This window comes from Amyelois transitella, chromosome 7 (genome assembly GCF_032362555.1).
Source record: "Amyelois transitella isolate CPQ chromosome 7, ilAmyTran1.1, whole genome shotgun sequence".
NCBI lineage: Eukaryota > Metazoa > Arthropoda > Insecta > Lepidoptera > Pyralidae > Amyelois > Amyelois transitella.
The window spans coordinates 7,408,670-7,424,319 of NC_083510.1; the positions used below are offsets into that span (position 1 = coordinate 7,408,670).

Genomic DNA, 15,650 nt, shown 5'->3' on the forward strand with positions numbered 1-15,650 from the left:
CTACGGCGCGTCGCGTGTTATGTGATAGAATCCTCATTATTTTAACTGTTAACTGCTACAAGACGACCATAATAGCCCCTAAAGGTACATAAATGTCCCAATTAGCTAACGAACTGCGAAATGACCATTGCTTATGTACACGTATCTATAGTTTTGGTACTTTCTCAGTTTTACGACACTGTATGTTAAGCGACACTCGTAAAAGTGCGATGGTCATGTTTTACACCGTCCGTAAACTCGTGGAAGTGGCATTGTATCGGAGAAAAGTTGGTCGCCGTAAAGGTAATCTATTCCCGTTTCAGCTTGGGTCGACTAATGACATCCAATAAATTCTATTTAAATTAGGGATATGTACAAACTAAATATATATATACCTATATAATATACCCTGGGGATTTCGGCGGATGGGAAAAAGCTTTGTTTTAGGATTTTTACATTTAATTAAAATTAAATATTATTAATCTACATACATACATACATAAAATCACGCCTCTTTCCCGGAGGGGTAGGCAGAGACTACCTCTTTCCACTTGCCATGATCTCTGCATACTTCCTTCTGCATATTATTAATCTTTTTGGTATAATATGCATTCTCTTTTATAAATATTTATCTTCCTCCTGGCTTAAGTCCCGGTTGCATCCTCATCACTGAACAGTCAGGTTTTTACACGAAGTGACTCCCATCTGACCTCCCTAATCGAGATCCTCCATTTTATATATATATTTATTCAATTTTAACATTCGTTTTTTTACACACGTAAGTATAATTAAATACATTCATACACCCATTACATTTAATTCCATTCCCAGCAAATGAGTTAAATTCCCCAAAATTCCCGGCGAATGTGAGTTTTTAAGCCCCAACAACAGTCGGCCACCGTAACCGCAGATTAACGCATTAAAAAATCTCTCAACAATAAAAACGACAATAATAACTCTGTTATCTCGGATTGTCCGCGCCGTCAATTTATTGTTGCAATCGTTTTTCGTCCGAGCGTTTAAAGATTTTATTGAATTTAACCGCTTACAGACCTTGTTTGCAAGAGTATTTACCGTCGGTTCATTATGAAGTTCAGTGAATGCGCTTCTTTAGATTTTTTTTAGAGTTTTTATTGAGGAGTTGTCGATTGTGTAGTTTGTTATATTAATGAAAAGATTTGGCAAATTGATTAACACTGGCGCCATTAGACGATAGTTTCCTAAATTTTAAAATCCCTTTAATTTCTAATTGGTATACAACATAATTGTTTGACTCCATGATTTACTATTGTTGTTACAATAATTAAATCCGCTATTGAACTATGTACGGTATTTTGTTGAAAAAGTTTTAAAAAAAATGTGAAGTGCCTTGATAAAATGCGTAAGACCTGAATTATTAAACAATTTATTATACAAGCAAGCAAACTGTTTTATCTACTATACATCACAATGCAGTCAGAAACATTGGACGAGAGTGCGGTCAAGCCGCTGAGGCTGCCTTTGTCGACTTCGGCTATTTGCGACGCCCAATTTCATTGGAAATGTTAAGTTTTTCACACTATTTATGCTTTTTCTTAGTATAATTTTTAATAGAGATTTCATTAAAACAAATATTACTGAAGAATTTATCGTAGTTTTTTTTTATTATTAGTATTGTATTTATGTAAGTGATTCATTCAATTACAGTGGTCGTGCCGTAACAGGGGCCTCTAAGCTACAGAGTGACCTCTTATATCTCTTGAAGTGCATATCGATAAACGTATGAAACATAAATAATATAAAAAGAAGGAGAATTAATTGTCACCTTATTTTGTCCTTAGTCATTGGTATCTTTGTTGGAAACCCTTATTTACAGAAAACGACATTAAACGCCAAGCATTTTTACTATACAGCGGTAAAATTACGTAAGTCTGCTTAAAAGAGAAAGAGAATCATAATGTTGTGATTACACTCGTGTAGGTTTGCCCTCCAACCAAAACGCTGTTGTGGTTTAGCGAGGCAAGGGTCTAACAAATCTGTACAACTATAGCGAGGTAACAAGGTAGCAACCGCCGGGAAATTTAGGTACAGGTTAGAATTATTTATTGAAATTAATAACTGTATATATAGGTGGTATTTCGAGTTTTATAAAAAATACTTAGTTTTGTTGAATAAACATAAGATCTAGTTGGTGTATAAATCATATTTACCTTACATATTAAGTTATATGAAGATAACTTTTTGATCATGGTCTTTTGTATCATTTTATGTAAAAAAGAAACCTTTGATATTTATGCCAATGGTTTAATCCTTAAAAATAAATTTTTCGTGTAATGTATTTGCTTGGATCTTAATATTGTAGCACTAATATGCAATATTGTCGCAGAATTTTATGGGTGCAATATCGTAACGGAACCAATATCTTATCATGTGTAGGTACTTGATAGATAATGCAACAGTAGTTTGGCTGCGGGCGACCGCGGCGCTGTCACGGCCAGGTGTTCGCGCGGCACAATGTGTGCGGTATTCAACAAAGCTCAACAATGTTAGTGTTGGACCCGATCATTAAAGTTAACAAAATCATTAAATATTTGTATTTGTTACAGGTAAGCACCGTCCTGAACATGCGAGACGCCCATCAAAATGTAAGAACATTTTCTTTAATTTAATAGACATAATAGAATTTATTTACGCTTAAAATAGCTTTTGCAAATGCCTCATGGCGCTCCAAGTATTGGTGAAAATTGAATAAGCCACAGCGGCGAGCAAACGACATAGTAAAATCGAGGTGGTAGATACGTCTTCAGCGCCCTAAATATACCAAGTTATCCGATCTGAGTGAGTCGAATATTGCGCCTCTCTACCCTTTTCAACGACGAATACACACGGTGCCTACGCATTGTAGTTGCACGAACCTCTTTCCCTCACAAAAGCCTCCCTTATTATGCTCCTGTGTAGGATATGAGGAAATTGGCTGAATGGCTTTATATGAAAAACTCGCGTAATCTTCGGGGGGTTTGGCCTACAATATCCTGCACTTGGCTTGCGTACCGCTTCTTGTTAAAGTCGCCGATTCACTAATTGCATTATAAAAATTTGCGAGCGATAAAAATAATTGTGAAAAGTACTTTTTATTGGAATTTTGTCGATGAATACCTATAACACCTGGTGGTATAAAGTCTATGCTGTGGCCATCGTTCACCAGGGGCGTTTATTGTGACCAGACCGCAGACATATTTCTATATTGGCGAGGCGCGCCTGCACTCCAGCCTAATAAAGTACAGACAGTTCTCCGGACAGGCTCGCGCCGAGGATCGCGATCAGGACGCGCCTCGGGATATAAATTCGGGATCTTTCACCTGGAACGCTTCGACGACCGCTGCCGCGCGCCAGTTATGAAAATTCCGACACTGGAATGCCGACACACACTAGAGATTTTGCTGAGCTTTGCGGTTGTTGTCGTCGGGTGGATTTTTTAAAGAACTGAGTCTGTTACATTTATTTCAGTCTGCGTTTTATGGAGGCGGGAATGTGTTCCGCTTTGGTTTATTTGCGGGCCGCCTTTCTCATGAAATTGCGCTGTTTCATTGCTTACGAGCCATTTTGAGGTTCTCGTTAGAGCTACAATTTTTTATCGTGATGTATTTTCCCTGCAAATTATCTATCCTGGCCGCGAACCCCTTTTTTATTTCTACCCGTCATATAAACTCCTCTGAATATGTTACCGTTTTGGTCGATGAGCGACACTCACTGATAACTCCCAATAAATTTACAACATTTGATCAAAATTTAGATTAGACTTCTGAATATGATGCGATGGAACAATTAGGAGGTTTTATTTCTTAGACTACTTGAATCTTCAATGAGAATATCGAATAACAAATGACGCTGCAATACAATGTTTTTGAAAGAAACCGAACATAAATTTCCAAAACCCATCAACCATTAACAATTACAAAAGAAAGGTAAGGAATGAAATGTTTTATTCATTCCGTTAACGAGAAAATTACCGAGGGGCGGCGTGGATCGGATTGCAGGAACTCCAGCGACCTTTGTCTTCGGGGAGAAGTGTGCCCAACGAGCTCTCCAGATACCTACACCAATTAAGAATAGCGTCTTATTCGAGTGCCCTATTGTGTTGCTCTATTGCCACAAATGTCCAAAAGGCAATTTAAAAATCCAAATTTTATATATGGAAAAGTAACCGACTTACATAATATTCGGTTGGATACGTATGACTTGATAATCCAGGATTGTATATCTAGGTTAGGTAGTAAGTATAAAAAATAATTTTCCCTCAGAATATTTTATTCCAGGAAATACCAACCAACAAACAGCGAGCAAGGAAACTCGACTGCTATCATATTTATTAAACGAAAATACGTTAGAAAAAAATATTTGCCCTGTGGATCATCCAGTCCTGAGATGATTGAAAAATTTATTGCGGTCCGAATGGTATCGTATCATTTTTTCTCGTTCTTTGCCTCCCTTTGCTGTCGAATACCTTGAAGCCGTTAATGCTTTGACCCTGATTATTTATTACCTTACCCTAATTAAAATTTGTACAGTAGTGACAAAAAATTAAATGGAAAATATATTTACCTATTTAAGTTTCTGCATAAGTAATGATTATGTAAAGATAACCTTGATATTCAAGGTTTATTTTGATTTAAGTGAACCTGAATTGAAATTTATACATAAATAATAACTATAATAAAGTTTGAGGAATCTTAATATAATCATGTATCATGAATGCATGTGCACATCTAGTGTAAGGCTACAACAAAGACTACTGGCCTGCCAAGCTTAGACAAAGTCTTCAGCACGCTCCATTACACAGGAATCCGTATTAAAGGGCTATGCAAGACGGACCTCATGCAAACGGTGCACTGAACAATTTTAATTAAACTCACACGGTCAATATACCCAATTATGGAAGTTCTTCATATGTCTGATTGAAATTTGTGTTTGGAATACATTACTTTCTTTTATCTGAAGCCCATTGATTGTGTCTATGTACGAGTAGGCTATATCCTAAAGTTATAAAGTTGTTTATCACCATTACAAAATAACTCGTTTGTCTTCTATACATTTTGTGAAAAACTTCATGCATTCCTTATATATACTTAACTTTTTTTCTATAAGGTGCCGTGTGGTTCCCGGCACCAATACAAAAAAGAATAGGACCACTCCATCTCTTTCCCATGGATGTCATAAAAGGCGACTAAGGGATAGGCTTACAAACTTGGGATTCTTTTTTAGGCGATGGGCTAGCAACCTGTCACTAGTTGAATCTCAATTCTATCGTTAAGCCAAATAGCTGAACGTGGCCATTCAGTCTTTTCAAGACTGTTGGCTCTGTCTACCCCGCAAGGGATATAGACGTGACGGTATGTATGTATGTATGTTTTTTCTATAATGAATCAGTAAAATAAACCTTATTGTAGAATTCACTGCGGGGTCAGAGCCGAGCAAAGTTTACTGCGATTACGTCAAAATCTGAAAGCGTACGCCGCGCCTAATTACGTTAACTTCTTTCGGGTCGAGTACAAATTTCGAATGGGCTGTAAAGAGTGCGAATTTGCATCGAGAATATTTTTCGTCAACAATTAGGCTGTTTCGCCTTTGTCTGCGCCGCGCGGGGGCTGTTTTTAACGACGTTTTAAAAGATTTCAATCCGCCGAGAGCGGGCTTATCTCGGACTTGCTGGTTGCTTGTTACAAAAAACCCTTTATTAACTTTACGATGCCTTTAACGAATAACAGAAATAAATATGGGGTTACAGTTACGATGCGGTAGCTTTACGTTCTCAGATTTTTTATATGTTATTAAAAAATGGTGACTGAACCCTCATATTGTTTATTTACATTTGTAAAATACATTGTAATTGATTGTAATTGTGATTGTAATCGATCTCTAAATCGATGATAGACTGAAACTAGAAATGAGTTCACTAAAAACGTGAACAAGAAAAAATAAATTTATGCTCTAAAAATGTGGAAATTGATAGGCAGCATAATTTTCCAGAATTCCAATCCGTACGCTTCGTTTATGATACGTTACACTGCATTACGGCATTCCCCGAATCGTATGAAAGCTCCATTCAATTGGATGTGACTCGTAAGCATCGCTTTGAAATCAGGAGCTTATTAACGTAGCAGCTTTCATACCACCACTCATGATAATGTATACAGATACAGGGCCATCGAAACGACAATACCAATGCATAATCTTACTTTCTATACCTTAATATAATTTAGGAATAAGTTTTTTGTCATGTCTGGCGCTAGTCCCCGTTGCATGCTCACGTCTCTGGAAAAGATCTCGAGGTGCGATCATTGTCCAATGTGAAATTAATTTAGCCAAGTTAACGTGTTTAAATTTATGGCAAAATATAAAAAATATTAAAGCGTACCCATGCACTATATTGATTAAATGAAGCCCACAATGGAGATTATTAAGAGATACAAAGGGCCGAGCCGCCCGCTTGCAAGGCACTGTTTGATTGGTGCGGCGGTGAGACGCAAGGCCGGCCGTCCTGCATGTGGTCACTGTGAAACTTCCAAACTTGCATACGCTTTTGTTTGAAGAGCAAAGCGTGTCCTTGTTTTTATAGCTCACTCAGTACAGTGCTGAATACGGTTTGGTAGTGGAGGGTTTTAGATATGAGAGAAGAAAGTGATAATGGTCCCCACCACGAGTAGAAATCCAGTGTCTGTTTATTCGCGAGGGACAAGACGTAGTGAAAAAGAAACTTACACATTAAATTATTCAGTTTAAGAGTCATCCGCGATTATAAAATGCGACTTTTGATGGAACAGATGTCAATTTTGACCAGAAAATATTTTGAGCATTTTTTTTAATGTAAATATAAAGTTTGGTAGAAGTTAACAATTTCGTTCGGGAAATTAATTTTGTGAAACTTTGATATTAATAGAGAGTATTGTTGATTTATACAATTACAAAGTTTCCATCGGATAGCCGCAAGTTACACAATATGATATATTCAATGAGACCCAGATTAGCAAGTTGCGCTTCTGACAATATTATCTATCTTCGTGGCGCAGACGTCGAATGAATGGACGTCGTAAGATAAAGGGCCACGGTAGTTGAGAGATCACTTGCCGAATTCCGCATTAAATGTGCGTCAAATTCGTTTGTGGGCTCACAATTACGCAAAGTGAATATAAAGATTTTTTTAACTTTGTTTTACTACATACACGTGTAAAGACCCACAAGGCGAACTTACTCGTATTAATGCATTATCGCCAATCAACCATTGGTACATACATACATACATACATATCGTCACGTCTATTTCCCTTGCGGGGTAGACAGAGCCAACAATCTTGAAAAGACTGAATGGCCACGTTCAGCTATTTGGCTTAATGATAGAATTGAGATTCAAATAGTGACAGGTTGCTAGCCCATCGCCTTAAAAAGGATCCCAAGTTTGTAAGCCTATCCCTAAGTCGCCTTTTACGACATCCATGAGAAAGAGATGGAGTGGTCCTATTCTTTTTTGTATTGGTGCCGGGAACCACACGGCACATCAACCATTGGTTCTAACAGAAAACTATGACGCAGAGTTAGAAAATGAACATATTTATACTTATATTACTACAAAATAATATAAATATACTAAGCATAAAAAAAAAACATTTCAATACACAAATAATTAAACGCATTACTTATTCAACCCGACGATCATTATTAAGAAACTAGGAATGTTTTTATTACAAAGAAGAATGTCTCACAAATGCCAACAAAGTAAATTAAAATAATAAAAACCAATATTTTTTCCTCACAAACGGAAATATGAAACGGATGCGTTTTATTATTGTCCTAACTCCATTATAGACGAAAGAATGCGGCATGTTCATGTTTAAATCAGAAAATATGTCATTGTATAAATGACTTTGCATTTGACAAACGAGCATTCACGGGATCCAGCAGTAAACGAGCAGTATGATCCTCCCCGATGTATTTATATTATATAGGAATTCCTCAAGGGCCCGCAAAAATATACAGGATTTGCCGAATCCCATTCTTGTTTCTGTTAGGCAGTATTTGAGAAAATAGCTCCGTGTATCGGACGCCCTTATTCTACATTTGAATATTATATGTCAAAGTATATGACATTAATAATAATTTAAATTTATGAGTACACTATTTATCTAGATTTTCATTTCAGTTTGTTAATAGGTATATTTTAAGTATGAAAAATATGTTTATTCTGCAAAAAGATGATTTGCGTAGACGTAAAATGTAATTGATTCATTCAATTGCCGTGTGGTTCCCGGCACCAATAGAAAAAGAATAGGACCACTCCAACTCTTTCCCATGGATGTCGTAAAAGGCGACTAAGGGATGGGCTTATAAACTTGGGATTCTTCTTTTAGGCGGTGGGCTAGCAACCTGCCACTATTAGAATCTCAATTCTATCTTTAAGCCAAATAGCTGAAAGTGGCCTATAAATCAGTCTTTTGATGACTGTTGGCTCTGTCTACCCCGCAAGGGAAGAAGGCGTGATTATATGTATGTATGTTTGAATGTAAATTGCACACGTTAAATGGCAATGTTTCCAGACATTATGAGTGCGAGTTACACAATTCTTTAGAATGGCAACACAATGCCGGAGTGGTTAATGCTTGTTTTTCTTAAATCTCTCTGTGAACAACTCTATTATGGGGAATCTTGTTAACATTTGAAATCATTTCTCAGCCCCGGGAATAATGAGTTCTGTGTTTTCATTTGAAACTCCGGTGACTTTTGTTTAATGGAATGATAATACAAATGCTGGGTTCTTTGTAGTGACGGGCTGAGAATATTTTCGTTTTTCCTCGGGCGGGTCACTTTAGATCCAAGGCTAATTTCGTTATTTTTCTAAAAAAAATCTCTTCTAGACGCGGCTCTAGTTCAATGTTGATTTATGCTCTCTAAAAATAAAGAAGCAGACATTTTACTGCTTTGTTCATATAACATTTATTAAGTTTATGTTGAAAATTAAAAAGATTTTTTTACCTTGTGATAGTTGACTCGATCTCAGTTGTTTCTGTTTCATTGCAAAGCAATTGTTAGAATCTATAAATGATTTATATAATATTGTTCAATGTTGTAAAACGATAACAATAAATTTATTAAAAAAATTAAAAAGTTTTGCATATAAGACATTAAAATCCTTCTGAACATTAAAAAAAAATATCCAAAAAGGGTATATTACCGAAGTTTCGGCGTCGTACGTAACAGAATATTATGTAAACAAATTTAATTATAGCCTCGAATTAGCCACAATGGCCGGCTCCCTGAATGGGGAACTTCGAAAGCCCCAAGTTTGCTCGAAATAAAGTTCCCCCTGTGAGTACACAACTGAAAGTATTTCGCGCAAAAACTGCCCTTGTTCGTTCTGATAACAACTCTTATAGGTTTTCATTCCACAACTTCTAGTTTAGAATACCGCTTCAGGTTATTGAAATTTGACTTCTTGTTTAGTATTACCAATATATATCTATTTCGTTAAAATCGTATAATCGCATTCGCTCCATATACGGGTAGATGATGATTTTAAACTAAGTACCTACTTATGTGCAAATAAGTATTCATAAAAAATACATACATAAAATCACGCCTCTTTCCCGGAGGGGTAGGCAGAGACTACCTCTTTCCACTTGCCACGATCTCTGCATACTTCTTTCGCTTCGTCCACATTCATAACTCTCCTCATACAAGCTCGGCGGTATTCATTAAGACTTAATATTTTTTTTATGTGAAATCTGCATTTCTTATTGGGTTTTCCTCGTGTGAAGAAAATGGCCTCCTTTTTCCACCATGGGACAATTACTCAAGACAAAAATACCTCTTCTTTTTATTATTTGAGTACATAATATAGCTTTCCATATATTTACTTATATACGTAAAACCACACCTCTTCCCCGGAGGGATAGGCAGAAACCAGGTATGTCTTTCTTTTTCCCCTTACCACGATATCTTCATACTTATTAAAAATTCTTGAGTTTTTTTATTATACTGTTTAATGATAACGACGCATAGCCATTCGCCAGTTAGGACGCGCCCACAACACGTACCAAATAGTGGGCCTGAGGAAACTTGCACAATTTATCACAAACTATCTAATCAATTTACAAAACGATTCCCCGTTTAATATCAAATCTACGTTTTCCCAAAGGTTACCATTGGACCAAAATTGCGGCATTGTGCTAAATAAATTGTTATTAATGACCAAAACGCTCCCTACTGCCTATAATAATAGCTACCCTTATTTTGTTTGGGGATAAATTTCGGATATTTCAGATTCCAAAACATAACTGACATAAATTCATTGTTTATAAAACATTTCGTTGGATGATTCCCGGAATTTTATTTTATTGTGTTATTGTAATTAGATACACAATTGTATTTACTCAAGAAATCAATGTATAAAATCATCCTCCTCATTTTCTCTTCACGCATTTCGTTAACTTTCCATATTTTTTATAGGCGTTGGCTCTTCACTTTATTTACATAACACGTTCTACATAGCTACAAACTCGGTGATCATCATAGAACAGCTATATTCGTTACTCAATAAAACTTTCCAAGGTTACACACATATTGTGGACATCGGCATATTTCCTTTATGAACAGATAATCTGCTTTCAGCATTAAACTTGTAAAGTGCTTCACTCCGTATGTCCCCGGTAAAAGCGAGGGTTGCTTTCTATTCATATACTGTGATACTCCTTTACGATTCAAGCAAAAACACGGCAAGCGTTGCCGAAAGATAAACCCCGGGGCGGTGCGAACGCTGTTGAATTTTACGATTCCGCTAAGCCGCCTTAAAGTCGAGCCCTTCCTGAATATTTTGATTTATTTATAGGCGCGAAGGCGTAAAAGGGTGGTCCAAAAAACAATATACCGCGTCGCTCAGCTGTGCCATCACTCCACACACTTAACATAATATGCCTCTATGAATAAATATGCATATTAAATACCGGAATAAGCACGCCGAATACGTGGTCTGATTTCGTCAAACGTAGCGTGCCTCGTACCTGCGAAAGCCCGACAAATTGCGGTACAGTTTTATACTTAAATCATTAGTATGTAGGTACTCGTAATATACCCGTGTGAAGACGCAGGCCGCATTAAGCACTTGCCACTCGCGCTCTAACACTTCATTGTGATGCTAATTTAGGGCAGCCCTATGAATATGGGGCGGCGCCTCCCGACGCGCGCACTTTTTGCCTCACCGCCGCTCTAAATTAATTTGAATAATACCGCCGATAGGCAAGCAGCTCCGGTAAAATGTCTTTTATATGAGTTCCCGACGTGAAAACTTTTCAATGATACTCTGGTCCAAATATTATTCATTCCGGCTTAAGAATTGTTTAGTGCGTGTTTTTATTTAATAAAAGCTTAAGAAAGGGCGAGCGGAATTACTTTCCACCATCAACTTTTGCGTCATTTTTTATTTTTCCGTCTTTAGTGTCTTTGTGTAAGAGAAGAGTTAAAATATATGACAGAGACGAAAAGTTAAGTAAAATTCTTCTTTACTAATATATGATGTCACTCATCTTTTTATGATTTAAAAATTAACTCTAATAATGAGCCTACATCCGTATCACACAATCGCATTACAAAGCTAATAAAAGCGCATGAATTTTATATGAGCGAAACGAACGTACCATTAAACAATGGCGCACACTCAGCGCAGAACGCGGCAGATAAAATAAATTTCACTTAGCTGCTAATCACGTCCCTAAAGCTTGAGAGTCCATGTAGTCGCAGGTAATGGTGTGAGTACCGAGAGGAAATTGGCTTAAGCAATTCTCGCTTGTAGAAAATCTGCGGCGCGCCCGTGGCGCCCAATCCGAATGGGCTATGCACTCCGCGTGTACGTGTTCCTCATAGAAATTACCGACTAATTTTTAAGCGAGTCTTCCACGCTGCAACACTCATGGTATTCAAACGCGGTTCCTGCATGTTGCTCGAGCACTTAGTGTCGAGGCCAATTCTTTCACAATGAAAGCCATTTGACGTTTTTCTTCCCAATCCTCTTTTGTAAAAGGCAATGAAAATTTAATGCATATAAAAATGACATACGAACATATCACTTATCCGGTTGTCCTTTTGAGGACCTTCTCGAATAGAGTGGCTTATGTTTTAGGGCTGTCTGATGTTTTTGCGTAATTCGTTTGATCGAACCGTTGAAACTGAAACGATATACTTTTTCAAAATAAATGGAAGCGCATGACTATCATTTGTGGAAAGGCAAGAATATTTCTACTAAAGTAAAAAGAACACCATGAAATGAAAATACCCCTCTTAATAATATTCTTAATTATTTCTCAGTCCGGTAGCTAATGTGTTTGTTTGGAAAATCGCAACGCTTTTTGCTTTCATTAATTTTATTTGTTTAATTTAACTCGTTTAATTTACGCCTTAAATTACTGCTCCGATCGAGGCCTGTTGACGCTGAGAATAATTTGGTGTAAACAGCTTAAGCTCAAAGTATTAAGGTTTGTTTTCGCTTGTAATTGGATGCAGTGGGATCGTCGCGACGCCGTTTTGTGTGGATGGGCTTTTTAGCCTATTCACAATACGCCTCTTCTGTTATGTAGACAACGGTGATTTGATAAATGAGTTGAGTTTTTGCATGAAAAGACGAACGTTTCGTGTTCGAAAACTGAGCTTGTTCGACAAAACCAGCCCCGTTCCTACAATAGAGATCGTGTTGTAATAGACCTTTTCTTTTGTAATTCTAAATTAGTCACTTAATGAGTAAAACGCTGTTATTGTTTAAATTTGGTGTGTCAAGCAATATCTTCAATAATTCAAAAAAAATAATTAAGAATCTTCAATGTTGGGACGGTCACTCAGCGCAGAAACAATCCATCTTAAATTAGTTAAAGCTACGAGTAGACAGGCAAACCAATCAACATTTTTAAACTTTTCCATGCAATCAATTGTTATTTAAATTAAATTTAAATGTAGTTGATAGGCGTTGTGGTAAAAAGATCAAGTTAAGATCAACACATTCCTTCTAATGAGGGTCAATGCAGAAACCATCTATGTTTCTGAAATAGATACATCAAAACATAAATTAAAAACAGACAAATATGCAGAGTTCTAGAAAGATAAACCAATAGAATTATAAAACTTTTTCACGCAATCAATTGTTTTTTTTAGATTGAATTGAAATGTAGTTGATAGGCGATGTGGTGAACCGCTAAACGGCCCGACCGCCGCAGAGCACACAAATACATAACATACGGTAATTCTGACGACCGCCCTGTTTGCGCTCACTGTTTGCACATATCAGCGGCAATACCAGCCTCTATTATTTGAACTACGGATTAGGATTGTCGCTTGATTGCTCCTTATTATAGGGCTTTTAGTTAAATTTTATACGTTTTCTTTTTATATATTTTAGTTTAATTTATATGTGTTGCATAATTCTGTTATCGTAAATAGTAGATTATCACCCACTTGGAGTTTGTTCTCTCCGGAAGGCACCTGCGGTTTAATTCAAACACGGTCAGAAATAGTCAGGATATAAATATGAAACGACTGTCTTTTGTCTTCTATATATTGTAAGGGAAAATGGATCATAGTTATGATTCAATTTCCTCAAAATTTTAATTCAACTTTTTGATTGTCTGTAGCCGTCTGAAAATTCACCACGATGTATCCGCATTTTGAACGGTCGGAGTTTCAAGTCCAACATTGTATGGCTATTATATTGCTTGAGCAGTGTTCCATATAATCGCGTGTATTTTTCACCTGTCGACCTCATGCACTGAGTTACATACTGCAGACTCTGTTGTATAAATATATAAAACAAGTACCTAACTCCTTTCTGGCTTGCCTTGAAAGGAGAGGTGTTTAATTAAGTGTTTATTTAATTTCACATATAAAATAGAACAACTAAATCGGTTATTGGGTTAAAAAAATTACAATTAGTAACGAGAAACCAAATTTTCCTACGAAAACATGTCAAGGTCGTAGATTCACAGCAGTTCCGCATAGGTAACTCTGTACTCAAACTCACACAATCCCTGTAAGAAAACCTCGTTGAGCCGATCTTAAACCCTCCTCCGCGGGGTGGGCACAGACCTGTCCTAATAACCCGCTACAATAGTGGCCTGAACAAACAACGCTCGCTTATTGCTACTTGCCACTCTGCAATAACAACGGTAAAAACAATAGCACTGAGCTTCTTCTGATTGCAAGCCCGTATTGTTGCCATTACAGCGCGCAGCTTGTGACAACTCGCAGTTTAGGGTTGAATGTTTAAATTTGACTAACGATTTCTTTTTGTTTTCAGGTAAGAAGCGTTTATATGTCTGTAAGTAGTTTGTAAGAAAAAAGGGTATTTACACTAATATGAAGGTCGGTAATGGGAAATTATTATCTCCCTGTGATCAGCACAGCAAAAAAGGTAAAGCATAAATACCCGTTGTATTCTCAGGTTTACTTAAGACAGTGATATTTTATGATAATATTAAATAAACGTGTAAAGTTTTATGGTTAGCTACATAAATGATTTTGATTCACTTATTGTGTTTTTCTCCTTAAGCCCTAGTTTACTCCGGTGAAAACTGTGTCGCCTAATAAGCAAGCAAGATAAGAAAAAAAAATATAAGGCAAGAATATGTATGTTTTACTCTTATGGTGCAACAAAGAGCTTTATCTATCTAATTATGTATGTAAAACTAAGCTTATTTATTTCAGTGTTTAATGTTATAATCCGACACCAAAGGTGCTTTTATTATGTAATAAACTATAAGGGCAGGTCTTGCTCGTAACGGAACAATAAAATAGTAAGGTTCTGCAGGGCTACTATAATTGTTTCACGTATTTGCTTTAAGGATTTCGTTTATCTGACTACTAACTTTGGCCCTTGGCTTTGCTTTCCGGAGAGATTTGAGTATGGAGAACTTAGGTTCACGGGATCACGCTTTTAAATTGTTAATAATAAAGGTCAAGAACTTTCATACTATCGGCGTGCAGTTTGTGCACTTTCATCTATTATTTGGGTAGGTGACCGGATTCCACCGTCGTAGGTGGAATCCTGGCGGAGGGCAGGCAGTCTATCCTCCGCCACTTTACCACTACAAATAACTTTTCTGCCTTAGTTAAGGCGTTAGTCAATTAGATCTTCACCCCTCGAGAAGAGCCTTTGTCCATGATCCTAGGTTATCTATTGATTTGATTTATCACTTTTAATTCTATATCAAACAATAAAACCACACAAATGTCGACATTCAAAGCTTAATAAAAATAGAAACGCAAGAGTTATATTGAATGTGAGTGATATGGTTTACACACCGCCAATTATTTTTTTGCACCGGCCGCGGAGTGTTGGGGCGAGTGGGGATTAACTGGAACTCAACTCGTAACGCGCCGTCATTTGTCCGATTTGCTATCGGTCAGCCGGTATTAATTCGCCGATAGCGACCTTTGATCCGGATTTTGGCAGATTACCATCATACGATAGCTTTACAGCAATAAATGTTATGCTCTCATTATTGATATTGCCTTTAAGTTACTTGCAGTAGAGGTGTTGATATGCATAATAAAAATTATGATTGTCATATTGTATTTTGTGATGCAATATCCAGTAAATATGTTTTAAGAGTCACTGGTTTCGTTAACAATTAAATGGTCAAAGTTGTGACATGGAATACTTTGAG

The 15,650-nt window shown here is 36.8% G+C and overlaps 1 protein-coding gene across 10 annotated transcripts in view; it reads left to right on the top strand.

Annotated features, from left to right (window-relative positions):
- Positions 1–15,650, top strand: part of LOC106133233 (polypyrimidine tract-binding protein 2) — a 366,610-nt gene that overhangs the window by 276,106 nt on the left and 74,854 nt on the right. For 5 of the 10 annotated variants that reach the window (XM_060945000.1, XM_060945003.1, XM_060945005.1 and 2 more), the window contains one exon: positions 2,565–2,603. The exons of the other annotated variants lie outside the window; for them this stretch is intronic. In XM_060945000.1, coding sequence (XP_060800983.1) covers positions 2,565–2,603 — 39 coding nt within the window. The remainder of the gene's footprint in view (positions 1–2,564; positions 2,604–15,650) is intronic. 10 annotated transcript variants of the gene reach the window in all.